The sequence below is a fragment of the Pipistrellus kuhlii genome, unplaced genomic scaffold, assembly GCF_014108245.1.
Source record: "Pipistrellus kuhlii isolate mPipKuh1 unplaced genomic scaffold, mPipKuh1.p scaffold_m20_p_1, whole genome shotgun sequence".
Taxonomy (NCBI): domain Eukaryota; kingdom Metazoa; phylum Chordata; class Mammalia; order Chiroptera; family Vespertilionidae; genus Pipistrellus; species Pipistrellus kuhlii.
The window spans coordinates 176,212,040-176,238,646 of NW_023425404.1; the positions used below are offsets into that span (position 1 = coordinate 176,212,040).

The 26,607-nt window shown below is 48.4% G+C and overlaps 1 protein-coding gene across 14 annotated transcripts in view; it reads left to right on the top strand.

Moving 5' to 3' along the window:
• The window catches only part of APBB2 (amyloid beta precursor protein binding family B member 2), a 324,770-nt gene that overhangs the window by 229,555 nt on the left and 68,608 nt on the right, over positions 1-26,607 (top strand). For 8 of the 14 annotated variants that reach the window (XM_036417779.2, XM_036417754.2, XM_036417808.2 and 5 more), the window contains 4 exons: positions 2,708-2,916; positions 9,050-9,112; positions 9,533-9,618; positions 9,742-9,802. In XM_036417779.2, the coding sequence (XP_036273672.1) occupies positions 2,708-2,916; positions 9,050-9,112; positions 9,533-9,618; positions 9,742-9,802 (419 nt within the window). The remainder of the gene's footprint in view (positions 1-2,707; positions 2,917-9,049; positions 9,113-9,532; positions 9,619-9,741; positions 9,803-26,607) is intronic. The other 6 variants (XM_036417797.2, XM_036417771.2, XM_036417852.2 and 3 more) reach the window with 3 other exon arrangements.

A 26,607-nucleotide genomic window follows, 5' to 3' on the forward strand; every position in this document is an offset into this window, starting at 1 on the left:
GATACTGAAAACAATGTAACTGCACAAACAACCTCCTAAAATCAACAAAGGACAAAGGAGTTTATGCACATGTTTGTTTGGACTTTGGGTAACTTGAAATTATTTAATCATGCTTAATTTCCTGGAGGGGGAGGGTAAGTTCCATCATAATTTGAGACAAGTGGCAGTTTTGCCTCTGGCAGATTTAAATGAGGAAGTGAATGCTGGGATCCAAACAGCCTCATGAATGTGCATCTGTGCCCATGGTCTTAATCAGCCTCTTTGTTTCGCTTCTTTCTTTCCTGTGGTGGTTGTAGCAGCCTTCCCTCCGCCTGCCCACGTGGTGCAGTGACATTTGCACAGAGCAGGGCCCCCGGGCTTTCTCATTTGCATTGCGCTCCAGCCTTTTCTGAATGGCCACCAAGAAAAGGACCCCATCCTTAGAAGAAAGTGATCCCCAGATTCAGAGCTCAAGTGTTTTAAGTTTTTCTACCTCCCTGAGTGATGGGCTGCCTGTGATTCCTCCATTCTGACTCTGCCTCTATGAGTTTCTTATTCTGTTCCTCTTCCCTCTCCTGTCTTCTCTGGCACTTTAATGAATTTCAGATTCAACTCGGGAAAAAAAAAAATCAAGAAAGAGATTTTCAAAAAAGCAAATAGCTATTTAGTAAACTTATAAGATATTCACATAGGCCAGGGAATGGCTGATTAATTTTATTAACCACCTCCCCTGCAGTGTTTAACAATTATTTCTTGAATTTGAACGCCTTTGGACTTTGCACATGCTTGCCAGTTTCTGACATTCTCTGTCATATTTCACACCCACCCGACTTTATATACGTACTAGAGGCCCTATGCACGAAATTCGTGCAAGGGCTCAGCGTTCACAGCCATGGCAGCTTGCTTCGGCCCTAACAGCCCTAACTTCGTCTGGAAGGTTATCTAGAAGGGCGTCTAGAAGGTTATTATAGTTAGCATATTATGCTTTTAATATTATAGATATTACTAGCCTGGTTTTACAGTCAGCCTGGTCCCTTCCTGAATACCAAGGCTTTCCCAGGAGGTCTTCCTTAAGAATCTTCTTTGTGCAACTTAGAGTTCTAGAATTTTATAAAAAGCATTGCTACTGTGCATATATTTATATCAAATGGGAGGAGTCATTAAAAGGTGGAAATACAGTATTCATTTATAGAAAGTGGTTAAAAGAAAATACAAGTTGTATTCATTGCTGGGAATGTTATAGGATGTCAGGCAGTAAATCTTACTAATAATTTATAAATGGACTCAATAGATTTTGTGCATAACCTTGTAAATTTCACTTAGATTAGGTAGTTAAGTCTGGATAATGGAGCTAGTTGAGCCTGAAACATCACAGGAGGCAAAAATGACAAAACGGAAGCTGTCCTACTTTGGGCATATCATGAGGAGTCAGAGTTCTTTAGGAAAGACAAAAATGCTGGGAAAATAGAAGGCAGCAGAAAAAGAGGAAGTCCAAATGTGGAGTGACTTCATGAAAGAAGACATAGGTCTGTGCCTACAGGAGCTGAGCAGGCCTGTTGAGGACAGGACACGTTGGCCATCACTCAGTCATAGGGCCACCAGGAGTCAGAGCCGACTCAACGGCACCTACAACAAATAGAGCCTTGATTTGATCTTAGGATTCTTGGTGTTGTATAACTTGATAGTGAATGGGTCCTTTATATAAGTACTAGAGGCCCAGTGCACAAAATTTGTGCATGGGTGCAGTCCTTAGGCCTGGCCAGCATTCAAAGCGCAAGCATCTGGCGTGGAAGGGCAGGTCCCAGCTGATCTCTGGGTCCCCCATGTGTCCCCCTCTGCCTAAGTCATGGCGCCCGAGTCCCCACACAGAGATGCAATGAGCGTGGCTAGACACTGTAGGCCAGGGTGCAGCATGGGACTCTGGGCCACCCACCAGTGCCACACAGAAGCCAACTGGGCAGTGCACTCTCTCCAAGCCAGACATACAAATCGGCTTCTGCACGAACCCCTGGGGAGCCTGACCAGCCTCTGCGGTCAGAAGAGGCGGCATGGTTGCAGGGAGGCCTAAGTGTGGGGACTTCCTTGGCACACGAGCCCTGGCTTCCCAGGGGAGGGTAGCAGGAGGAGTGAGAGTGACCTTGGTGACACCCCAAATTCTCACCATCACAGACCCTGCCTGGGCAATGTGGGAGGTTGGTCCCCACCCACACTTCCTGCTCGCTCTGTGGCTGGCAGCCATTTCTATTGGGGTTTGTGTATCTTCTCTAATTGAAACTTTGTATCCTTGAGTGGAGGCCTAGGCCGGCAAGGGCAGGTGGAAAGCTTGGCTTCCTCCATTGCTGGGGAAACCCAAGCCTCCCTACTGCTCTCTGTGGCTGTAGCTATCTTGGTTGGGTTTATTTGCATATTTGCTCTGATTGTATGGTGAGCGTGGCTTGTGGGTGTAATGGAGGTATGGCCAGTTTGTATATTACTCTTTTATTAGGTAGAATATACTAGTAGATTCTCAAGCATCATCCTTCCTTTCCAGTTCTTCCCTCATTTTATTCCATATCACCCCTTTACCATGCTCTGTATCCGTTGGATGGCTGTGGTTCTTCTACTTGGGCTCTGGACACGTCTGCCTATGGAATTCTCCTGACTGTTGGTACTAAACTTGGAAGACTGTAATTTGTTTCCTCTTTTAACAAAACCCTCTCTTTTTTTTTTTCTTTTTCTATTTCCCCAGCAGATGTATGGAGTGATCACTCATTTCAGACTGACCCGGATTTGCCTCCCGGCTGGAAAAGAGTCAACGACATCGCCGGGACCTATTACTGGCACATACCAACAGGAACGACGCAGTGGGAGCGCCCTGTCTCCGCCCCATCGGACCTTCAGGGGTCGAGGAAAGGCTCGCTTAGTTCTGTAACGCCATCTCCCACCCCAGAGAGCGAGGTAAAACGGAGTCTCTTTGTAACGACTTAATAGAGTGGATGTAACTGGTGATTTCCCTTTACACTCATTGCTTCTGCCCCAACAGGTCATCGAGGTAAGCTCTTTGATTATCGTGCATGTTGCATTGGAAACCTCTTAGTAAATAGTGTTAATACCATCTTTCAGGGACGTTTTCATTTTTTAATGGCTTTTGATCTCTTGAAACACTGTTAGGTACACCAAGAAAGAGGGGCTGATTAATGAGAAGTGGTTAAGATTCCCCAGGGTTCCCAGAGGCAGCATTTCACTCTGTAGGTGTCATTGCGTGGTGCTGTCTCCATAAAATATTTACACACAGAAGAACGTCTCTTGGCCAGACGTCTTATAATTATCGCCTGTCTTACTATCCTTGGCCCTGAGGAAGAAATAGGAATGTTTAAACAAAGAACTGAGGCATTAAAAAAAAAAAAAAATCCCATTGTGGTATTTATTAACATAAAGAGTCCTGCAGAGAACCTCTGTGAATCTTGCTAATGAAATAGTCAAGAGAATTACATTTGGAAAAGGTCACAATTATATAATGGCTTTTTTTTTTTTTAATGTAAGATAAGTGATTTGATCACTGACACCAAGACATTTTTGCTTTTCTCTGACCACAATCTTGTTGTTGTTGTTTTTTTAAACAACCTATTTTCTTTTACTTTGGGTACACGGGTGACGTTTGAATTGCCTCTCTTACCTGCAAAAGCTCCTCTATATATTTGCAACTATTATCACCCTTCCCGTAGGAAAAGGAAAGAGACCTTGTTTTCTACGTCTTTGATTATTTGCTTGCTCTTGGCTGGGAGGAGGTAAAACCTACCTACTCACCACATCCTGCTGTTACCGAGCCATGTAGGATTTTGTTGTTTATCACTGGGCGATTTTGATAACATTGCATTGAAGCATCGTATTCCTGCTCTCTGAGCAAATTCCACTCAGTCAGTTATTCATCTTGCGTTAGGTGCACTGGGGGAGAAAGAGGAACCAACACAGCCCTGATGCTCAAAGAGCGTGGCAGTGGCCGCCCAGAATCTGAGCCAGGTCTCGCTGAGGCACGGACATCCTCTCTTTTCCTCACCCACACACCTTTGCTCTTGGTGTCTCTGTCAGAGTCTTTCTCCATTGCAAGGCTTCGCTCCCCTGTTGTGACCCTTCAGCCATCTTCCCCAATGAGAAGTGCCCTACAGCCAGGGTGGGAAGGGGCCATGTGACACCAGTAGCCATACGTCAGAGACAGGGAAACTGAGGCACAGTGACCAGTGGCCATACTGGGTGTAGAACTTGGACTTCCTAAATCCTCCCGAATCACAGGCCTGAGTGCTTCTCTCTCCTCTTCCCTGGCTTTGGGGGTTCAGCCTGCTCTGCTTTCACTGGGGCCCAGAAGGGAGGAGATTGGAGTATCTCTGAGCCCCCGTATGCGTTCAGTCACTCTCCTGTCCTCTGTGTGTGGGAAAAGTGAAGTCCTTCTAACACTCGCCTCCTGGGGCCAGGGTGTGGGTATGGTGTGTCCAGGAGGGCACCCCACGGTTTCTGTGTCTCAGATTTTTATTTCTTCAATGGCTATAGTAGACTTCCATTCCTTGTTTGGGGAAGAATGCAGCAGAACCTTCCAGAAAATGACTTCTCTTGATAACATTATCTCAGGCCCTAACAACAGTTAGAGAGACGTGGTTATTTCTCTGACACCATTTCTTTGGTCCCTACACAGACTCTATTTCAGCTAACTTGGAGACATGAGAGAAAGGGAAATGTTCAGGGAGAGAAGAAACTTGTAAGATGGTGTGTTAGAAATGCATATTTTACTCAGCTTTTCTCTGAGCTGGCTTTTTAGAAAAGCGTGAGTACCAGATCTGTTGACTAAGCCCCACCAAAGTTTAGGACTGACGGCTTCCTTACAGTTTGACGATTTTACATATCACGTTCCAGGGCTGCCTGGGGACGTGTGAAGCACAGCGGAGAATGTTTCCTCTGCACATGCCGACAGTATTCTCGAACGTTTGTAAACTGGCCGGGAAGCTTTTGCTGCTGAAATTTGGCCCGTGATCATCTCCCCCTAGTCTATTGACTTGTTCCAAACTACTAAAAGGTTGAATTTTAGAAGAGGGAGCCACACAAAATGTTTCTGGATAACGAATAGCCCTGAGGCAAGTCTTCCTTATACTCTTTCCAGCCCGAAGATGCTTCCCAATTCCTTAAGGAGAGAGGATGGAAGAGAAGGTAGGGTCTTGTTTGAGGTGTGCAATTGCTTTCCAGGGTCTCAAAAGAGAAGTATGGAAGAAGAAAGCTCTCCCTGGGCAAGGTTAGGGAACTGAATTCCTTTAGTGAGTTCATCCATCACACAGCATCTGCTGTGTGTGTGGTCACCAAGGTGCCATACTCCAGGCGCTGGGTCAGCCCCCCGGACACACTGTCTCTGAGGAGCTAGGCCCCAGGACTGTCCGAGAACCGAGAACAGAGCACAGTCACTATGATTAGAGTCAGAAGCACTGACCCTGGGCAAGGTCAGGACAGGCTCTGAGAGAATGTGTCCCCAGCTGTAACTCTTTTTTTTTTTATTTTCATTTTTTTAATTTTTTTATTAACTTTTTTACAGAGAGAAAAGAAGAGGGATAGAGAGTTAGAAACATCGATGAGAAAGAATCATCGATCAGCTGCCTTTTGCACAGCCCCCACTGGGGATGTGCCCGCAACCAAGGCACATGCCCTTGACTGGAATCGAACCTGGGACCTTTCAATCCTCAGGCCAATGCTCTATCCACTGAGCCAAACCGGTTTTGGCCCCAGCTGTAACTCTTAACGCCAGACCATCACTCGTTGTGCCTGAGAGATGATCAACCAGGCAGTCGTGGCTCATGGAAGATGGTCTCTTCTCTTCCCTTACTACGCTGTCCCCCTGTCTTCGGGCTGAGACTTTGCCCCCACCTGCCTTTTCCTCTTTGGCTTTCTCTTTGTCTCCTCTTGCCTTTTATAGCTCACTCCCACCATCCAGACTACAGGCTTGGACAATTGCAGACTTCCTGTAGAACCAAAGAATCTCTGTTGGATTGTTTTTTTTATTTTATTTTTAAATAATTTTTATTGATTTTTTTTTTTATATAGAGAGGAAGGGAGGAGGATAGAGAGTTAGAAACACTGATGAGGGAGAAACATCAACCAGTTGCCTCCTGCACACTCCTACTGGGGATGTGTCTCAACCCAGGTACATGCCCTTGACTGGAATAGAACCTGGGACCCTTCAGTCGGCAGGCCGATGCTCTATCCACTGAGCCAGACCTGTGAGGACGGGTTGTTTTATTTTTTAAAAAATGTATTAGCTATTATATTGTATTCTTTCCTCTTAATTAAAAAATTTAGATGAATAGAATATGTGGTTCTGAAATTAAAAAAAAAATTGTTGATGAATTCCATTGTCCTTAATTTAAAGAGAAAAAAAAATTATGGTCACTTATTGAAGAAAAAAAATTTAATGACTATTTTGAAATACAGAAGGGAGAAAAGGTCTTTGGCTAATCATAACATAAAATGTCAGTTTCTGGTTTTCCTTACTTGATTTTTATGTGAAAGGGTTTCTTGAGGAGTACCCATGTTATTTTAAGTTTTGGTTTTTTTTAAATCACTGTATTAGACCTTTGTTTATTTAAATCTGTAGAGGGTGACTGTTGGAAGCTCGCCAGCTGACTCATGTCTCCGGGGCATGAGAGCTAGATTCATGTAGTTTTAGGACCGTAACCGACTTGTGCTATACAGGGCCCCTTTCGTCCAAAGAGTAAATACATAAAATGTTTTTAAACACACTTACAGAGAACTTTCTATTAAATGATGAAGCTTTTTCTGAATACTTGTTTTTAAAAAAAAATACTCTTCTTTCACCCTCCCCAGTCTCAGCAGAGTATCTCTTAAGTATAAGTAGCAATTTCAGATTTCTCTTGTCAGACATACACACCCTTTTAAGAAAAAAATTTCTTGGCAAAAACACAGTGATCTTAGTATTCCTAATTCATGGTCTGATATCCTCTTTCAAATTTGACTTAAGTGAAAACCAAAGATTGATAGTATGTAAACGATGATGATGATGATTTGGAGCTAAATAGAACTACTTTCCTTTTGAAAAAGAGATTTTTAGCTTGAAATTTTATTTCCTACTCGATACCCCTACAACAGTGACTCTACACCTTTTTTGGTCTCTGGCCCTTTCTGGAAATATAAGAAAAATTGGGGATCATCTCCCCTAGAAAACACTCAAACACAAGAGCCCACCCATGCCAGGGGGCTCCCAGTACCCTCCGCTGACCCCTGGGGACCCTCCCGCATCATTCATGTTCTCTTCAGCGAAAGCCCAACTCTGCTTTTGGGGATGGAGTAGGAGAGAGGTCACAGACTGGGCAGCGTTCATACTCTTATTCAATAAAAGGAACTTATTTTTAAAATAAATACAGTGGCCTACGTTCTATTTTTAAAAATATATATTTTATTGATTTTTCACAGAGAGGAAGGGAGAGGGATAGAGAGCTAGAAACATCCATGAGAGAGAAACATCCACCAGCTGCCTCCTGCATACCCACCACTGGGGATGTGCCCGCAACCAATGCACATGCCCATGACCGGAATCGAACCTGGGACCCCTCAGTCCTCAGGCCGACGCTCTATCCACTGAGCCAAACCGGTTTTGGCAAGTGGCCTACATACGTTCTAATTTGTTTTGAAAAACTACAGTTCAGGTGCATAGTCCAAGAAGAAAGCAAACAAAGACACTAAGCGTGCGAGAGAGCTCGCGGATCTAAGTTTGCCATGGCTTTGCCCTTGCAGAGTCCCTCAGAGCTAGATAAGTGTGTCTCTCAGCACCGGGGCTATTGGAACTTGGCTCCTTCTGCTCTGAGTGGTTTTAAAATATCGTATTAATGTTGTGAGCTAAAGGCATGCGCAGTGCTTTCATCTCGTCGTCAAAGGAACGTAGTTGTTGTTTCCATTGTTGATTTACTATCTGAGAAAAAAGATCTGCCCGCCGAGTCAATGCAACAGATTCATGAGGGTGTCCCTGGGCCTGGTTAGTATTATTTCCCCAAATCTTAGATGAAAATGTTTATTTTATTTTTATATATTTGTGTTGATTTTTTACAGAGAGGAAATGAGAGGAATAGAGAGTTAGAAACATCGATGAGAGAGAAACATCGACCAGCTGCCTCCTGCACAACCCCTACTGGGGATGTGCCCGCAACCAAGGTAGCCCTTGACCGAATCGAACGTGGGACCTTTCAGTCTACAGGCTGATGCTCTATCCACTAAGCCAAACCGGTTTCGGCGATGAAAACTATTTTAATATTCACTCAATCTAGAGAGGGGGGGAGGAATTTCCCCATTAGAAGTTTGTGTTTGGATTCAAAGATCCATTGTAAGAGTTCTTCCAACAAGGCAGGGCTTCCTGCTTTGTTCTCTAATTGTGTTTAGTGATCAAATAGTTAATATGTGAAGAGGCTTGTGTGTCCGAGAAGCAGAGTTTCCTATGGATGAGAGGAACTTACGTTCGCTTGCTCGGGGCTAAATCTCAGCAGGATGGTGGTGTCAGGTGTTCCTTGCCAACTCTTTCCCGTTCGTTGTCCTTTTTTTAAAATTTATTTTAAATGAAAATAATTTGACCCCTCAGCTTTTTATGCCCTTGACCTTGGACATTCCTCAGTTTCCAAACCAGCCCCTGTGCATCCCTAACTGCACCCCTACCTAAGACAACAGCTTGGTTTGGCTCATGGGAAAGACAGTGGTTCCAATGGGGTTAGCTGGGCTGGGGGTTGAATATTTGCAAGCATTTCGTTTGCTTGTACGACTGCAGTTAGCAAACAAGTTCTCTGTCTGCTAATACGGTGTGGGCATGTGTGTTGGTAAGTAAAGTGCCCTCTCTTTCCTGCTGCCTAGTCTTTGGGCGCTCACCTAGACCGAGAGAACGTGAGCTAGCAAGTGGCTGTCAGAGTGAACTTGTTCCCTAACCCATCCTGTGAACACCAATGCTAACAATCATGTCTTGTGTCTTTTTTTTTTCCCCTTTTCCTTTTCTTTTCTTTTTATTTTTTTTTTTTAATCAATGTGCTTTCCCCCCCTGTGTGAATAATTATATGTCTAGAAACAGCCATGGAGTGATTTTGCTGTTCTGAATGGGGGAAAGATTAATAGTGACATTTGGAAGGCAAGTATATTGTCAGCTTTCAGATCATTTGCTGTGTCGCCCTTTGTGTGCATGGCTGTGGCTGCACCTTTCTCTCCTCTGCGAGCATCGTGCACTCGCATGCATTCGGCAGGGATGGAGTGATGGGGCTTCTTGCTAAAGACGCCCAGCTCACACACCCACATGGCCTTTTTTTTTTTCTTTTTTTTCTTTCTTTTTTTTAAGGTCTCCCCTTGCGAATGACTTCAGGCTGATTGCCCCGGGCTGCCTGCTGTCTGCTGAGCAGCACCTTGCACGGAGCCAGCACCCAGCAGCCCTTGCATGCCTTCTCCCACCTGAGCTCACGTGCACGCTGCCTCCTTGCGGGAGGGCTCTCCTTTCTGGTGATTGCCTGCAGCCGAGTCATGGGCCCTCCACTAACAGGCGTCTGTTTTCCCCTAGGACCTGCACGCGGCCACCGTGAACCCGGACCCCAGTCTCAAAGAGTTTGAAGGAGCCACACTGCGCTACGCATCTTTGAAACTCAGGTAGGGCCCTGGGACGCCCAGCTGTGAGGTGGGGCTTTTTTTGCCACCAAGAGTTTGCAATGGAATTCTAGGTCGCATTTCCTGATTGTTTGTGTTCTGTTTTTTTTGTGTGTTTTTTTCTAGAAACGCCCCTCATGCTGAGGATGACGATTCTTGTAGTATCAACAGTGACCCAGAAGCGAAGGTTGGTAAAAAGCGTGCTTTCAGCGAGGAGGTTATAGTCTCACCTCAAAGTAATGACTTTGGATAATGGCCCCCTTTCTTACAAGTCATCAGCCCAGAGCCACTTATTTAGTCATTATCCCGCGGTGCGCCGTCTTTCCTAATCTCCGCGCCACTCAGAGTAAATCCCCGTAGACCACGTTTGCTTTTGGGAGGATTTCTGTGATCTCCACCGCTCTGCCTGTGTCGGCTTTTTGCACAACGTGGCAGGTTAAAACTACTGTTTTATAGGAATCTCTTTCACGTCCTGCGTGAAACCAATTCAGGGTTGGGGTTCTGGAGAAGGGCCACACACAAATGAAAAGATTTAAATTCAATTTGGCGATATGGCGGGCCAGGCAGTAGTCCAACTCTAGGGGGAGAACTATCCCTGCTCTGGCCCTGTCATCCCCTTTTATTGAGGCTTTGGGGAAAACACCCATAGGGCTTAGGCAGGGAATAACAGAAACTTACACGGGACAAACAGAGATGGAGGCTGCTTCAGCTAACAATGTCTCAACTGAAGGGTGAGTGGTTAGAGCAATTAAGGTTGTTGACCAGCCTTCCTGGCTTCCTTTCAGCATCTCTCTTTAGTGAAACTGATTTGTTTCCAGCACTGTTTGATTGCGTGGGCTTCGGAACCTTTAAGGGTAAACCCGGTTCTGCCTCACAGGTGGTGTGAGAGCCCTCACGCCGCCTCCTCCAGGGTGGCCTCCGCCTGTGCCGGGCAAAGCCTCCTCGCCGAGCCTGTCCTCAGCGCAGGCACGCTGTATGATGGAAGCGAGAGTGAGCTGTTGCGTTTGGCCTTCCGATGGGGTCCCCAGGGCCAGCCGTGTGGGCTTGGTGTCATGCCGTGGGACGGGGCCCTGTGCTGGGAATCAGGGTTTCACTCAATGCAGTCGCCACCTTGACATTCGTAACCATTTCGTCTTTGACTTGTGCGTTGGTGAGTCCCGTGGGGCAGCAGGGTGTGCAGCAGGGGTTGAAGCCTTAGCTTGTGCACAGCCCTGCCACCTCCCTACCCCTTTCCCCACCCAGCCACCCCTCTGTTGCCTTCTCCCCAGGAGGAGCCTAGTGTGAGCGTGGGGAGAGTTGGTGTTGGGTACGTAAGCCCCATGGTGTCTCGAGAAGGGTCAGAGCAGCACTTGGGGTGTTTAGTGGGCGACTCTGTAGGGTGAAGCCTGCCTGCTCTCATTCTAGGGATCTAGCATGACCTGGCGCAGCGGTTGTAATAAACTTGAGGGACACCTGTCTGCTTTGGGTTGGGGGTTAGGGGTGTGAGTCCATAGAAAAGAGGGGTTCCTGGCTCAATTTCGCCACCTCTGGCCAGGGTGCAATGTAGCGGTCCAGCAGCTGGTGGGAGGGGGAACCCAGAGGATGCTGGTCTGTGGAGGTGGGCAGGGCCCCTGGGCCTGGGACGGTCTGCACTCACCCTGCCAGGATCCCGTGCCCGAGGGAGCGTGACAGTAAATAACAAGCTAAGCACACCTTAAGGCAAGAGACAGAGAGAGAGAGAGAGAGAGAGAGAGAGAATGCCAAAGTGAGAGGTTTTGTCTTTTAATACTTTTACAGCGTGTTTTTTTTTTCCTGCTCTTTTGAACAAGGCGGCCCCAGTTTTCATTTTCATTTGCTAATTATGAAGCTGGCTCTAGGTATTCTTTGTGAATCACAGAGCAGATCTGTGTCTGTGAATAAAACGGGACAGGCTCCCTTAGTGGCAGTTACGCCTCGCAGGCCCAGAGCCTTGACTCCCCTGCTGGAAACTGCCGAAGTGCCGTGGCTCCGGGAAGGCGCGCAGGGTTCGTGGTTGACGGCTCCACGGCTCCTCATCTGCTCGGCTTCATTCCAAGCGCAGCCTGAAGGCTGCTGGGAGCCAGCAGTGTTCTGTTTGGAAGGAGTCCTTGGCCTGCCGCTAGCATGGTAGCCTTTTTTTTTTTATATATATATATATATATATATATATATATATATATATATATATTATTGATTTTTTACAGAGAGGAAGGGAGAGAGATAGAGAGCTAGAAACGTCGATGAGAGAGAAACATCAACCAGCCGCCTCCTGCACGCCCCCTACCGGGAATGTGCCCACAACCAACGTACATGCCCTTGACCAGAATCGAACCTGGGACCCTTCAGTCCGCAGACCGACACTCTACTGCTGAGCCAAACCGGTTTCGGTGCATGGTAGCTTTTATTTTATTTTATTTTTTAAACTAGTGGCCCAGTGCATGAAATTCGTGCACATTAAAAGGGGATTCATTAGAGGAAATAATTTAACATTGCTGTTTGCCCTTTCTCTGTAATAGAAATATCAGAGATGAAAGAAAGTTAGTGAAATGTACTGTATATGAAAACCTTCCTCCTGTCAGAGTCTGGGGCACGCCACGGGAACCAGAGTCAAGTCCCCGCCCACCCGTATGCACCTCAAAATCGCGTGAGACCCAGACCTGACCGGTCCCCCTTATTGGGCTAGATCCGGACCCTACCATCCCACCCTTGTCAGGCCCTGCCAAGCAGGGGACATAGCCTCAGGTCCCCTGTCCAGCCCTGCCGGGCGGGGGACACAGCCTGAGGTCCCCTGTCCAGCCCCACGGTGGCGGGGCAGGGCGCGTTGTCAGTGAGCATCAGTCTGTGTGCATTGAGGGTGAATGGCACAAACCTCTAGGGTAGGGGTGTCGAACTCAATCAGAGAAGGGGCCAAAATCTAAAATCCAGCCTAAATCGCCGGCCGAATGGTTTACTGAACAGTCATAAACTGTCATTGTGATGGAAACGCAGCGGAGTGCAGTGATGACAGCGCGGTGCGGGCCACATTGCAAGGCCTGGCTGGACGGATTTGGCCCGCGGGCCTTGTGTTTGACACATGTGCTCTAGGGCAACTCAGAATCTTGGAGGGACTTCGGCAAAGGGCACCCGCTTCTCCCTCCCCCGCCCACCCAGGACCTCGAGGTCTTCGTGCCATAGGAAGTCTCTGTTCCTGTTGAGAACCCCAAGCATAGAGGGAGGGGGAAGGGGCTCTGAACCCCACTTTATACAAGTCACACCGTGCAGGGCGCAAAGGCCGTTCCTTGTGGAGTGTGATGGTTTTTCTGGTACCTCGTCCTGGAATCACTGTAATCCTGAGTCTTCATGGAGGGCTAACCTTTTGTCAGGCGTGGTTCTAAAGATTTATTTCCTGCAGAGACCGGTTTGGCTCAGTGGATAGAGCGTTGGTCTGCAGACTGAAAGGTCCCAGGTTCGATTCCGGTCAAGGGCATGTACATTGGTTGCGGGCATATCACCAGTAGGGGGTGTGCAGGAGGCGGCTGGTCGATGTTTTTCTCTCATCAATGTTTCTAGCTCTCTATCCCTCTCCCTTTCTGTAAAAAAAAAAAAAATATATATATATATATGTATATATATTTAAAGATTTATTTCCTTTGACTCTCACCCTCACAAAAACGTAGGGGGCCGAGCACCGTTGTCCCCATATTGCAGATGTGGACACCGAGGCCTGGGAAGCTCAGCGGCGAATCAGTCGCGGAGCCAGGATGGGCGCCCAGGCCATTGGGCTCCTGCGCCCTCGCCCACGAGGCTGTCCGGAGGAGTCTCACGGGGAGCTTTATTTGGGGGCCCCCAGCAAATAATGTGACCAGCGTCCCCCACGAATGCCAAGCCCTCAGAGACGGGGAGGAATGTGGGTATGTCTGTCGGTATGTCACAGCACTCGTCACTGGGAAGAAAGGACAAACATCCAACCAAACTCCTTCTCCGAAAACCGGCGGGGGTGTGTGTGTGTGTGTGTGTGTGTGTGTGTGTGTGGACCCGCCTGCCGGCCTGACCTGAGGCCGAGATGAACTCTGGGCTCTAGAAGCTCCGTGGGTGCGGTGTTCTCAGGCCCCTCCTCGGTAGTGTCATTTCAGTTGGTCTTGCGATGAGGGTGGCCCCGCAGCGGGAGGAAGGGGGGGTCGGAGTGGAGGGGGTGTGCGTCGCTGGTGATTGGCAGATGTACATGCTTTGGGGCCACCGCCTAGTCCCCTTTGCAGACACTGAGCTGTTGTCCTGCGTGCTTTTCGGGGTGCACCGTCAAGCCACCGTTCATGGAATCTGCCAAGGGAAGCCCTGTGGGGAAAGCCAGGATGTCCTCTCAGAGTTAGTTATTTCAAAATCCAACAGCCCTAATGCATTTGCATTTCACGAATTTCGAAGAAGCCAGTGAGTTTAGGATTTGGATAGAGCCACTTTGGAGGAGTCCCCCTCTCCCTCCTCGACTCCCACATCAATCCCCTCCCTCCCATTCACGCTCTTAGTTGCTCCTCACCTATTTAATGTTGCCTTGGGCACCTAAGAGGGGCCCAGTGACTAGAAAACCAGGATTTTCCCAATGTTCAAGCTTTGTAGAAGTAACTTCTTTAGATAAACATTTACGCCGTGTACTAGGAAGCTGAGTGCAAGCCCTCCCCCCAATAAGCAGAAAGTGTGTCTGTAATAATAAAAGCATAGCATGCTAATTAGACCAGACAGCCAAACGACACTCTGGATGTCATTCCAGATGTCCTTCTAGATGAAGCCACGGTGGCAAGGGCCGAGGCAGGGGTGGTTAAGGGAGATCAGGCAGGCAGGCAGGCAAGCAGAGTGGTTAGGGGTGATCAGGCAGGTGAGCAGTTAGGAGCCAGCAATCCGGGATTGCAAGAAGGATGTCCAACTGCCAGTCAGACATCCACCAAGCGGTCCTGGATTCTAAGAGGGTGCAGACCAGGCTGAGAGACCACCTCCCCCGTGCACAAATTTTGTGCACCCAGCCTCTTGTCTTCAAAAGAAGAAATATTTAATTTCATGTACCGTGAAATTCTAAGGGTAGTCCCTGAGGAGTGGATCCTTTAAAAAATTATTATAGAAAGTTTCTTCTTTATTCCCTACATGAGACTTACTTCCAAAAAGATGAAACTCATTTTTAGACGGTTAGGATGTAGACACCTCCCAGTCCTCTGTGAGTCTGGGCGTCCTGATCATGGTTATTCCAGTGAGACCTCTAAATAGCAACGGCAACACAGAATGCCTGTGCTTCTCCCCACCCCTCCCTCCACCCAGAGAGCAAAGTGTTTTTATAACTCTGGAACCGTTCCTCCAGCCTACCTAACTTTTATACAGTAAGTCTTTTTGTAGTTGATCGCAGTAGGTGTCTGTGTATAATTCTGAGCTCTTTGTTTTCACTTTTTAAAAAAAATATATATTTTATTGATTTTTTACAGAGAGGAAGGGAGAGAGATAGAGAGCTAGAAACATCGATGAGAGAGAAACATCGACCAGCTACCTCTTGCACACACCCCTACCGGGGATGTGCCCGCAACCAATGTACTTGCCCTTGACCGGAATTGAACCCGGGACCTTTCAGTCCGCAGACCGACGCTCTACCGCTGAGCCAAACCAGTTTTGGCTCTTTGTTTTCACTTTAACAAAAATGAAGATTTATAAGAATCGCAGAGATTGAGTTCCCATATATACCCTTCACCTAGCTTTTCCCCATATGCTAACAACATCTTCATAATCATGACATGACCATCAAAACCAAGAAGTTGCTATTAACTAAACTTGATCCACATTTCCCTCCCCACCCCACTAATGTCCTTCTGTTTCAGGGCCCGGTCTAGGATGCTACATGGCATATAGTGATCTCTTTAAAAATGGCTTCACAGAGTCCTTTCTACAATTCTCAGGTCGCCATTCTTCATCCCATTATAAGGTCCCATGTGATTTATAGCACCAGAGTTCATCTAGGCACCCCCTGGCCACAGGAGCAATTTCCAGTGCTACAGAGCAGATCTACGATTTCATAAAAATAGGTGACCTTTTTTCTTTCCTTTAAATTATTGCTTTGGTGTAGGTTGCTAAAACTGATATTACCAGGTCAAAGGCTGTCAACTCATGGCTTCTGTCCTCGAATACACCTCTCTGTCTGCTGCCCACTCTGCTCCAGGCTTTGTCATTTTTATTTATTTTTCTTTGGTTTATTGCATGTGAGTGACTGTCCCCTACTTTCCAATTTCCTTTTCTTAAATCATCATCGAGACTGGACATTTCTTATGAAACTCTGTGTGTTTCTGTCTATTCTTGGCTATCTGTTTGTCTTACTTTTCTATGCATTTTTAGATAGAAAATTTTATTGTGGGACAATTTGAGATTTACAGAAAAGTTGCAAAGATCGTGCAGCATTCTCCTTTACCCGTCACCCAGCTTCCCCTAATGTCTGTCTTCCATGACCCTAGCACACGTGTCAAAACTAAGTAAGGCATTAACTTTGGTACAAAGCTAAATGCTTCATTCTGGTTTTGACCAGTTTTTCTTCTAATGCCTTTTTTACTGTTCCAGGATCTAATTCATATACCACATTGTGCTTCATCCCTATGCGTTTTAAAATTCAAAACTTTATTATTAGAATCTTAAGTATTTTTTGTAATCACTTTTATCTCTCTGTTTATTCTGTGGCACTTTTCCATGTGAATCTGTTTTTTAAATTTTTGTATATTCAAATCTTTTGCAAGTAATTGCCTCTCGTGTTTCTGTTACCAAGAAGGCGAGTCCTTGCCAGATTTTGGTGGTTGGGTAGCATGTGTTTCTAAACTCACATTATTTTACGGTCTCTCCCCTGTGCATATGCTACTTTAATACCTTAAAATACAAATTGAGCTCTGTAACACTTCCCATGTCTCCTGGTATGTGGCACATTTGCTGGCCACACGCTTGATTAGAATCACCAACCCAAAAATAAAATGTTATCATTAAATTGAAGAAAAATTAATATTTTGAAAAATATGCACTAGTTTCTTGAAGTTCTTTTCCCATCCTTTGTGTCACTCTGCTGGGACTTCTGTAAAAGAGATGTTCTGCCACCTTGTGGACAGTATTGAAAATTATATCTTTAAGGGCATTGGCAAAAGCTATATTTTATTTGGAATCATTGGATCACTTTTAAGGGAGAGGGACTATAGAGGTGACCAAACGGGCCTCCTTCACAGGTGAAAAAAAGTGAGTCCCAGAAAAGTTGAGTCAATAAGCCCTAGGGTCACACAATTATTATAGTAGTGGAGACACCATTCCAACGTGGGTCTCCCGGGCTTCCGACCACCCATCCTGTTGTCGGCTTCCGGCGAAGAACATTGTTCTCAGGACATTTGTGAGGAGGGGTTTTTAGAACTGCACGTCACTGGTCATGATATCCACGATAAAGGAGCTGGGTAAGGAGGGTTGTATTACCCCAAGCATTACATTCTCTGGGTTTCCGCTGCTTCATCTGTTAAGTGAATGTGTCATCATCTCGGAAGCCGTTTCTGGTTCTGAGCGCTTTGGAAATGAAGGTTCCACATGGGACGCGGCAGTTCTGATCCTTGGCCCCTGGCGATGAAACTGCTCAGCCTGATCTCTCATCAGGCCGGGAGAAGGAAAGAGAGAGTCTGCTCTGGAGTATTCTCCTGGGCTGGAGACAGGTGGCTGGCACCTTTGTTCCATTTTCTGCAAACCCAAGGCATCGGGCTTATCCCTCCCACCCCCACCTTACAGATTACATCATTTGTGTTCTCCCTCAGCTGGTAACTGGTGGAACTGGGACTCGAACTCAGATGCATTGCAAAGTCCAAGACAGCGTCGTGCCCGCCCACTCCCCGTCACTGCTCCCCTCAGCTTTAGGGTCAGGCTGGCTGCCTGGGAGTCTGGGTGGAGGTCCCAGAGATGTTGGGGGCTGGTGCAGTGAGGGAACCGGAGAGTCGCCGCCTGAGAAGAGACTCCCCCTTCTTCTCACCATCACTGCTCTCACGTGGCCCATCCTTTGCAGTTGCTCTCAGAGAGTTCTGTACATGGCGACGCATCCCAGACCTCCGAACTACGTTTCTATTAAGCGCTCAGGTGCTGCTGGTGCGGCTGGCCTACTAAACTACGCGTAGAGGAGTAACCCTCAGTTTGAAACCTGCAAATGAGGCATCGTATCCAGGCAAAGTGGTCATAGTCCGTCTACACCGACCTTCCAGTTCTTCTGTGGCCATTTGCAACCAGTTCTCAGCTGCTTGTGGATTTTATTTTATTTTTTAATTCAGACCCTGAATTTGGTGAAAGCTCTGCTTTTCTCCTTACTCTCATTGTAACCTGCCCCAGATGGAGAGAATGGGGAAGGAGAGGACACGAATCTGCTGGTCAGGAGGTTTGATAGAGGAACCTGCTGCAGTGGATGGTGAATGAGCGTGCGATTCCACTGTATTCATCTGTGAGCTTGGTCTGTGCCCTCCCTGGGTTCCTCTCAGCATAGATTTTCAGGAAGTAATGATATTAGGGGCTACTGACTTGATTAGCACTAATAACTCCTTCCATAAACAGGAAGGAGTAGGGAGTATCTTTTCTCATTCCGATTTATTTCTGGTCTGGGTAGCGAATTCATGATCATTACTGAGCATTTGTGTGGGGTTTTATGTCAGCGTGTAGTTCTTAGCATTGATTTTTATTCATGGGGTGGCGCAGGCTTGTTGACTTTCAGAACCCCTGATCTGTGTGAGAAGTGTGGAGTTGGTTTCTATGGTGGATTCGTTAATAGCACCAGCAGCATTTATGGAATGCCTAACGCCAGAGGAGAGGCTGCGTGGCAGAATGGTTAAGAGCATGGACTCTGGACCCAGACTGCATGGGTTCAAAGCCAGGCTCTGCTACTTAACTATCTGGGTAAGTTACCCAGCCTTGGGCAAGCTCCTTAGCCTCTCTACCTCCGTTTCCTCGTCTGTAGTGAAGGTCAGAATAGTATCTACCTCACAGGGCTACTCTGAACATTGAGTGAGTTGATATTGTAAACATAAGATATATGTCTAGTGCTTGGACATCATAAGCATTCTTTATGCATTATCCATTATCATTATTCCTATTACAAAGAGGACTAGAGCCGAAACCGGTTAGGCTCAGTGGATAGAGCATCGGCCTGTGGACTCAAGGGCCCCAGGTTTGATTCCGGTCAAGGGGGGCATGTACCTTGGTTGCGGGCACAACCCCGACAGGGCGTGTGCAGGAGGCAGCTGGTCGATGTTTCTCTCTCATCGACGTTTCTGACTCTCTATCCTTCTCCCTTCCTCTCGGTGGAAAATCAATAAAATATATTTTTAAAAAATAAGAAAAAGAGGACTAGACATGCCCCCTGCTTCTAGGGGCAGACAGCAAACGGGCAAATTCAATGCATTGTGCTGCGTGCTGAGCTCTGATGTCAGCAATGGGGCGTCTCCCCTGGCTGTGAGGGTTGAGTCACGTGCTCTCCCAGGAGATGGTGCCTACGCGGATGAGTGGACTCGCATTGCAATAGAAATTAGCAATTCTCCCCCTTTCTGTAAGTGTAAGTGCAGATTTTTAAATAATGTTATATGTAAATTTGTGTTCCTTCCCAGCAAGTGCTTGTAGGAGCAGATCTGTTAAGATAAGGCCTATCCTTATTTGTCTAGTATTATAGATTGCATTGCTCTTGTTATCTAATCCTAGATACTGTGTGACACCAAAACAGCTACCGTCTTAAACTACTGCATATTTTGCTCATGATTCTGTGGACCGGAGAAGGGTTCAGCAGTGCAATTCCTCTCTGATCCACAAGGGGGCAGCTGGGGCTGGAGGACCCACTTCCAAGGTGGCTTCTTCACCCATGGGGCTGGCAGCTCAGTGCTCTCAGTGGTCTCTCTCTCTCTCTCTCTCTCTCTCTCTCTCTCTCTCTCTCTCTCTCTCTCTCTCTCTCTCTCTCTCTCTCTCTCTCTGTCTCTCTCTCTCTGTCTCTCTCTCTCTCTTCATTTGGAGCCTCACCCTCCAGGGCCTGCCCAGGTGGTTTCTTTCAGTGCCCATCTCTGGGTGGCCAGGTGTCCTTCTCATGAGGGAAGCCTTTGAGATCAGTTCTCGAAGCAATGACACTAACAGTTTAATTGGAAACGTAACTCTCTGTCAGTGAGTGAATAGGCCCAATGTATCAATCAAGAGGTTCGGTAACACACGTCTTCCTGTCCTGGTGCCCGGGGAGGGGGGAAGCCCAGTCTGGCCTCAGCCTCCGGAGTCCTGGTTGGAAAGATTTGGGCCTTAGTCACCAGAGGCTTCATACGAGCTTCAAAAAAAATACTCCAAAGTTCTAACTAAGTAATAATTGACTTTACAGTTGCCCATTTTGTAGGAAACTGTCAAATGCTACTTCTCCCCAGTGTTTGCAGTGATTTTCAGAGGAAGAATGAGAGATTGCAGCCTCTGGCCTGCTGCATTGGAGAACTCATACTGTCCAGGAGATAAGACGGTTGTTAAATAAGGTAGCACCTAGGAAACATTTTCCCAAAGATCCTTTTTTTTTTTTTAAGTTATTAAAAAGTTATGGGGCGGGGGGGGGGGTGTTAGAAGTGGGCACAGGAAGCTGGGAGATTTGCCAGTGGCCCCAGCAGCCTGTGGGGTTGCATTCCTTGTGGAACCCCATCCCATCCTCGGGTTCTCTGGGGACCTCTCTGAGAAGGACGGAGAGTCTGCAGAGGCACATGTGGCCATGCCCGGTGACATTGAAGCAGGTGCCAATGCGCTGCATGGTACACTGTGTAGAACGAAAGGATGTGTTAATAAGTCCATATTTCCTGAAGACATAGAAATGAGGATACTTGGGTGCCCTCTTTTACGTGCTGTCACCCTCTCCTTCCAGACCTAAGGATTCTTCCCAAAGAAATGTGAAAAGTGGGATGGTTGAGGCTCTAATCGCTGCCATGCAGTAAGTTTCTGTATTTTTAAATAGAATCTGCATTTTTTTTAAACACAGAATAAACTGGTGATGCTGGTGTAGGCATCTTTGTGGAAACAGGAAGTTCCCTGGGGACAATGAACTCATCAAACTGTTTTTGGAAGCTTTGCTCCAGGAATAGAGAGCCCACAGTCCCCTCGGTACAGGGTTCCTGGTCTTAACATCGTTTTCCTTAAGAAGTTCACTATTACCATTCTCGGTATTTTCCTCATAATTCCAAAACCCCCACCTTGTTTTTGATACCCTATGTAGAAGGACAGCTTGGCTGGCATTTGCCCCACAGTCATTCAGATAATTCAAGCCCTGCCAGTGTGGCTCAGTTGGTAGGAGTGTCATCCCACACACCAGCAGGTCATGGGTTTGATTCCCAGTCAGGGCGTATACCCAGGTTGCAAGTTTGATCCCTGATCAGGGCAAGTGCAGGAGGCAACTGATTAATGTTTCTATCTCACATTGATGTTTCCCTCCCCCCCCCTCTCTCTTTTTTTCCCTTCCCCTCTCTCTAAAAATCAATGAAAAATGTCCTTGGGTGAGGATTAAAAAAAATAATAGTAATAATAATAATTCAAGATGCCCTTTTCATTCTTTTCTGAAAAATTAATATGATGTAATATATAGTATATATAAATGTACAAATTGTAATTCATAGGACTTGTGTTGCTCTGATTAGTTTTGGCGATTGCTCCCTGGATACTCTGTATCTTCTCATTAGAAGAAGAAATAATCAACAGATATTAAGTGCTGATGATGTACTTGGTACTCACCTAAGCATTGTGAGGTTTGAAAAATACGTATCTCCAGTGGCTCCCGGGAGGCCGCAGTGGGTAATGGAAGGGCCACTGGGTTAAGGATCAGGAGACCCCATGCTCACCGTACCTGCCACTCGGAATCTGGGAGACCTTGGGCCCGCCACTTCCCCTCGCTGGACCTCATTGGTCAAGCAGAGGACAAGAAAAGCTTTGAGTTCAGCTCTGAACACCAGGCGCAGAGGCTCACTGGGGAGCTGGCATTACTTCAGAGAATAGCAGAGCATTAAGAGACGAGCTACTGAGGATCCACCGTGGGGGTCTAGGAAAAGAGAGATGGGTTTTGGCATGAGGCTTCCCCTGGAGCCTGAGCCAACAATCAGGCTCAGATCACTAGACCCAGCCCAGGTCTGCTGAGGGTGCAGAGTCCCAGTTGTACTGCAGGTGGCAGTAACGAGCTCTAGGCAACAGCATGTGCTCTGGGAGCCCTGGCTGTGCAGGGAGCCAGGGACAGTCTGCGGTGTGGCCCAGCCCCACCCGTGGTGGTGCTGAGGCTGCCGGCTGTGTCTGCTGGGTAATGTGAACTGTCCTCTCCTTCCTTCTGATCCTTCCTAGCTCGTTCTCCTCACCCAGGGCTTCTCTCTGGGCCCCGTCTGTCCAGGCTTGCCTCCATAACTCATTTATTTCCTGGTGTCCCATTACCACCTCAAGGCTTTGTGGCAGGATCCAATCTTCAGTCATGTCTCTTGGAGTCTTGGGAATCCTCTCCTCAGTCCTTCTGTGTGATCACCAGGGTTGGTCAGCCATGCTTGCTCTCGGGTTTCCAGTTTCTGGGGCTTCCTTAAGGCTCCCTCGATCCATCTCTCCTTGTGTCCACACACGCACAAGGTAAAACGCGAGTGTATTCGAGACACAGATACCGCGCCTGCTTGAACAGAAGCCGTGTAAGTTAAAAGTGGGCTAAGGCTGTCTCATCCTAATAGAAACCCGTCTTGCATGTTGAGGAGCTCGGCTCAGCTAAACGGTAAGAGCTGCCAGGCTCCAGGTGAGGAACAAAGTGGAGACTGGCTGCCTGAGGAACCTGACAGGTTTCCGGAATGGGTTTGTCGTCAGCAGCACTGCTCCATGCCTCCCTGTGAGCCGACGCCGAGAGAGGTCTCTCTTGGTCTGTCTGTCTGTCTTCAGATAAAGCCCGAGATATGTCTGTTCCTCAGACATCTCTGGGATCAGGCTTTCAGCCTTGATTCTAACCGATTGCTGAAAATGTTCTTCTTTTTAATATCAGAGCTGTGCACATGCATTCCTCCCCCCAAGAATTCAGCGTACCTCATGTAAAGCAAATTCTCTAAAACAACTACTTAAAACTCTTCTTTTTCCTTGGGTCACCGTAAACGTCTTGCAAGAGCATCTATTCCTACTCACTTCACCTTTGCACTCACAGCGAGTACCAGCTGGTCCGGGACCGTGGCAGGAAGTGGTAGTTACTCGCGGATCCTTGAACGGCGGCGCCCACCCTCTCGAGGCCCCATCGCGCCCACTCCCCCGGCACAAGGCAGGCCTCCCTCGTTCTTACCAGCGGCCACTCTGGGAAACGCTCTCGGGACATGGCACTCGTTTGTGAAATGAGGTGGTCGGACTCAGCGACCCCAGAGCCTGTGTGCCGGGGGTCCCCGCTATGGCTCACGCCTTTCCCCGCGACTGCGGGGCCAAATCTAGGAATCAGCTCGGATGGGACCTAGAACAGCGTGACTGCTCCCTCCGGGCTGGTGGCAGCCGTGCTTTCCGTTGAGGTCTTATAGGCCTTTGCACCTGAGGAGCTCACGGAGTTCATCTCAGACGCCTTGCAAAGGCGTCGAGGATTTATAGGTGAGCAGTGCCACGAACGCTTTCTTCTAAACCAGCAATAAAGGTGAAATCAGGCCGAAACCGGTTTGGCTCAGCGGATAGAGCGTCAGCCTGCGGACCTAAGGGTCCCAGATTCGATTCCGGTCAAGGGCATGTACCTTGGTTGCCAGCACATCCCCAGTGGGGGGGCGTGCAAGAGGCAGCTGATCGATGACTCTCTCTCATCGATGTTTCTGACTCTCCATCTGTCTCCATTCCTCTCTATAAAAAAATCAATAAAACATATATTAAAAAAAAAAAAATGCAATCAGAACGATGGTGCCGGTGATGGGAGCTAACTCTGACCAGACCGCTCACGCCTGGCTTCACCCTGACGGCAGGCTCTCTGCCTGGCGCCGGGGCACTGCAGGCCGGGTCCTGCTTTCAGGTAATCTCATTCCAGTGTCGAGAGAGAAACAGCAAAACAAGTGGAGTGTAAGTGCCTCAGATGGAAATCCTTGCTGTGGAGGAAAATAAATCAGGGAAGAGAGTTAGATGGTCCCGGGAGGCGGGTTTAGTAGTTGGGGAAGGCCTCCTGAGAGGTGACATCCGGGAAGAGGTGAGGGAGGGGCCAGGTAGGTGAGGGGGAGAGCCCAGGTAAGCCGTGCCTGGGAGAGGAGGGATCAGCTCGGAGCCCGGTGAGTGACAACGGGGTCAAGAAAGGGGCACAGCGTCTGAGGGCTACTTCAGTGTTGGAGAAGTCGGGAGCGATGGGTTAGCCCAAACCCTTCTCCCTCTGGAACTCCCTCCTTCTCTCTCATTTGCCAGATGAGGAGCATGAGGCCTAGATAAATCAGGTGACGTCCTGAAAGTCACCAGTTCGTAGCAGCACCAGGACAGGAACGCAGGGTTTCCCGGGTCCTCGTCCCACCTACCCGGTCCTACACCAACATCTAGGAAGCATGAGAGCCGTTAGCTTCACCTTCCCTGCCCCCTGCCTGGGGCGAAGGGCGGATGCCACCATTTCTCACTATTTTAGTCCTTCTCTGAAGGCGCAGCCGCCATAAATGGGCCAACACAGAACCATTTCCCCAGGGGAAGCGAAAGCTTAGGTTCCGGGGAGCCTCCTGTCACTACATGTTCATCAGCCCACCCAAGCGTAGCCTTGTTTCACTGGTGATTCTGTGTAAAGACGCCTTGCTGGACGTGGGTTGTTGGTTCACTCACACGGAACTGACAGCCAGCAGCCCTGGGACTCATGCCTGAGCAAAGCTCACGTTACATGTTTTCTCCATAAAGTACATCCCAGCCCTCTCTTACTTAGGAACACTAGACAGCACTCCAGCGCTGTGCTCGGGGGTAGGGGAGGGGGGTGCATTTTAAACAGCTAGGTCACCAACAAAAAAGCACACAAATGCAAAAAAAAAAAAAACCAAGGCGCTAATAGACCACGAAAAGGACACTTCTGTGCAACAGGAGAGCTGAAGTGAAAAGGCAGCGAGTTGCCTTGTTCAACCTCAGTGGGGTCGTGTGTATCACACAGCTCACGTTTTTGCCCACTCGACATGTCCGTGAGTGATTATGGGAGTGCATGAGTGTTCGCTGCCGGGGACAAACACGTTTCGGTGAGCTGGTGAGTCTGCAGATAACGGGCACTGGCTGTGTTTGCACCGGAGCTGTTCAGAGGAAGAGCTTTATTCAAGACCTGGTGGCATTGTTCTCCGTGGAGACGTCTGTTGGGCCCATGTTAGAGCAGAGGGTCGACTCGTCCTGAAGTGCCTCAGACCCCGCCTGAGAGCATACTTACAGCTCACTGTCGATGAGAAGGATGCCCTTGTTTATCTGAGTGTTGCCATTCCCGTATTACACGTAGACTTGTCTCTAGTTGAGAGAGGACTGTGTAAAAACCTGTCTCTCCAGTGTCCCTGCTCTGGCTGTTCCCTGTTACCTCGGGCCCCAGCCCCAGCCCCAGCCCAGGGGGCACGGCCTGACTCCTGACTTGAGGCCTCTCTGCTCCTCAATCTGAACCAGCATCTGCCCTAGAGCTCACCTGGCCATCTCACTTCCCCCAGCAAAACAGCGTGGCCCCCTCTCCATGCAGAGCTTGGGTGGTCACTGTGGTTTCACTCTGTGCTGACTCTGCAGGGAGCATTTCTCAGCTTCGGACAGCAGACACAGGCCCTGCGGTGTGCGTCGGCCGTGCGGACTGGAGAACTCGCCCCCAGTGTCTTCCAGGACTCCCGTGGGGCAGACTAAACTACTGTTCACAGCTCCTGGGAGGAAGGATGGTGTCCCAGGTGTGGGGACCCCTGCTGCTCCTCGGCAGGCACAGAGGCGGGTCCCGCCAGCCTCGCTGCTCTGCCTGGACGTGCGCTGGCTCTCGCTCAGGCTCCGAGAGTGCTGGCTGGGAAGCCACTGTTTGCTGCCACGGGCCCGGCTTTTGTTGGCGTTTGAGTGTCTCCAGCAGGAATGTCTACTGCTTTTGTGTCACGTGTTCACCGTCCCACCAGGAGACGTTTCTGTGGTGACTGTCACATCCTTTCTTAGAGATGCTTCTGGTGACTCTGAGCTGCCTTGGGCCTTGGGCTAATAGTGGAAATGGCTGTGCCAGGCTCCCTGCCAGGGTTCGGCACACGCCTCTTGAATCCTTTCAACACCTGCCTGCAAGGGCAGGGGCACTCCTCCAAGGATGCAACACTGGCAACAATTAACTTGGCAAGGGCACCGCCAGGAAGTGGTGGGCCAGGGCTCCTAACCAGATCTGGTCCCCTTTTGCCACCATACCTCGGTCTGTCTCCAGCTCATGTGTCTTCATTGGACACGAACGTTACGAAGCGTGAAGTGTGTGCCAGGCCCTCTGAGTAGTGGGCGATCAGAGGGCCACAGAGCAGGCCTGGTCTCAAAGAGCCTCCTTTGGCTGAGGTTCCTGTTTATAGGACAACTAAGGTAGAAGAAGGAGCAGTGGGATCGGGACTAGGCTGGGCATCCAGCTGGCCCTCAGGGGGTCACTGCACTGAACTTCACTGAGCTGGTTTCTTCTCTGAAACCAGGATAATGATCTACCCCTCGGGACTAAGCCTCTGATGGAACTCTAGCTGCTGCAAACCTACCGTGGGACCCTGAGTACCTACTGTGAGACCCTGAGTACCTACTGTGGGACCCTTGGTGAACTGATGGCAGTTCACTAAGGTTTCTGAGCCTCGGTTTCTCGTATAGAAAATAGTAAATGTAGCCCTAACTGGTTTGGCTCAGTGGATAGAGCGTTGGCCTGCAGACTGAAGGGTCCCGGGTTCGATTCCGGTCAGGGGCACATGCCTGGGTTGAAGGCTTGCTCTCCAGTAGGGGCCGTGCAGGAGGCAGCCAATCAATGAATCTCTTTCATCATTGATGTTTCTCTCTCTCTCTCCCTCTCCTTTCCCCTCTGAAATCAATGTGTGTGTGTGTGTGTGTGTGTGTGTGTGT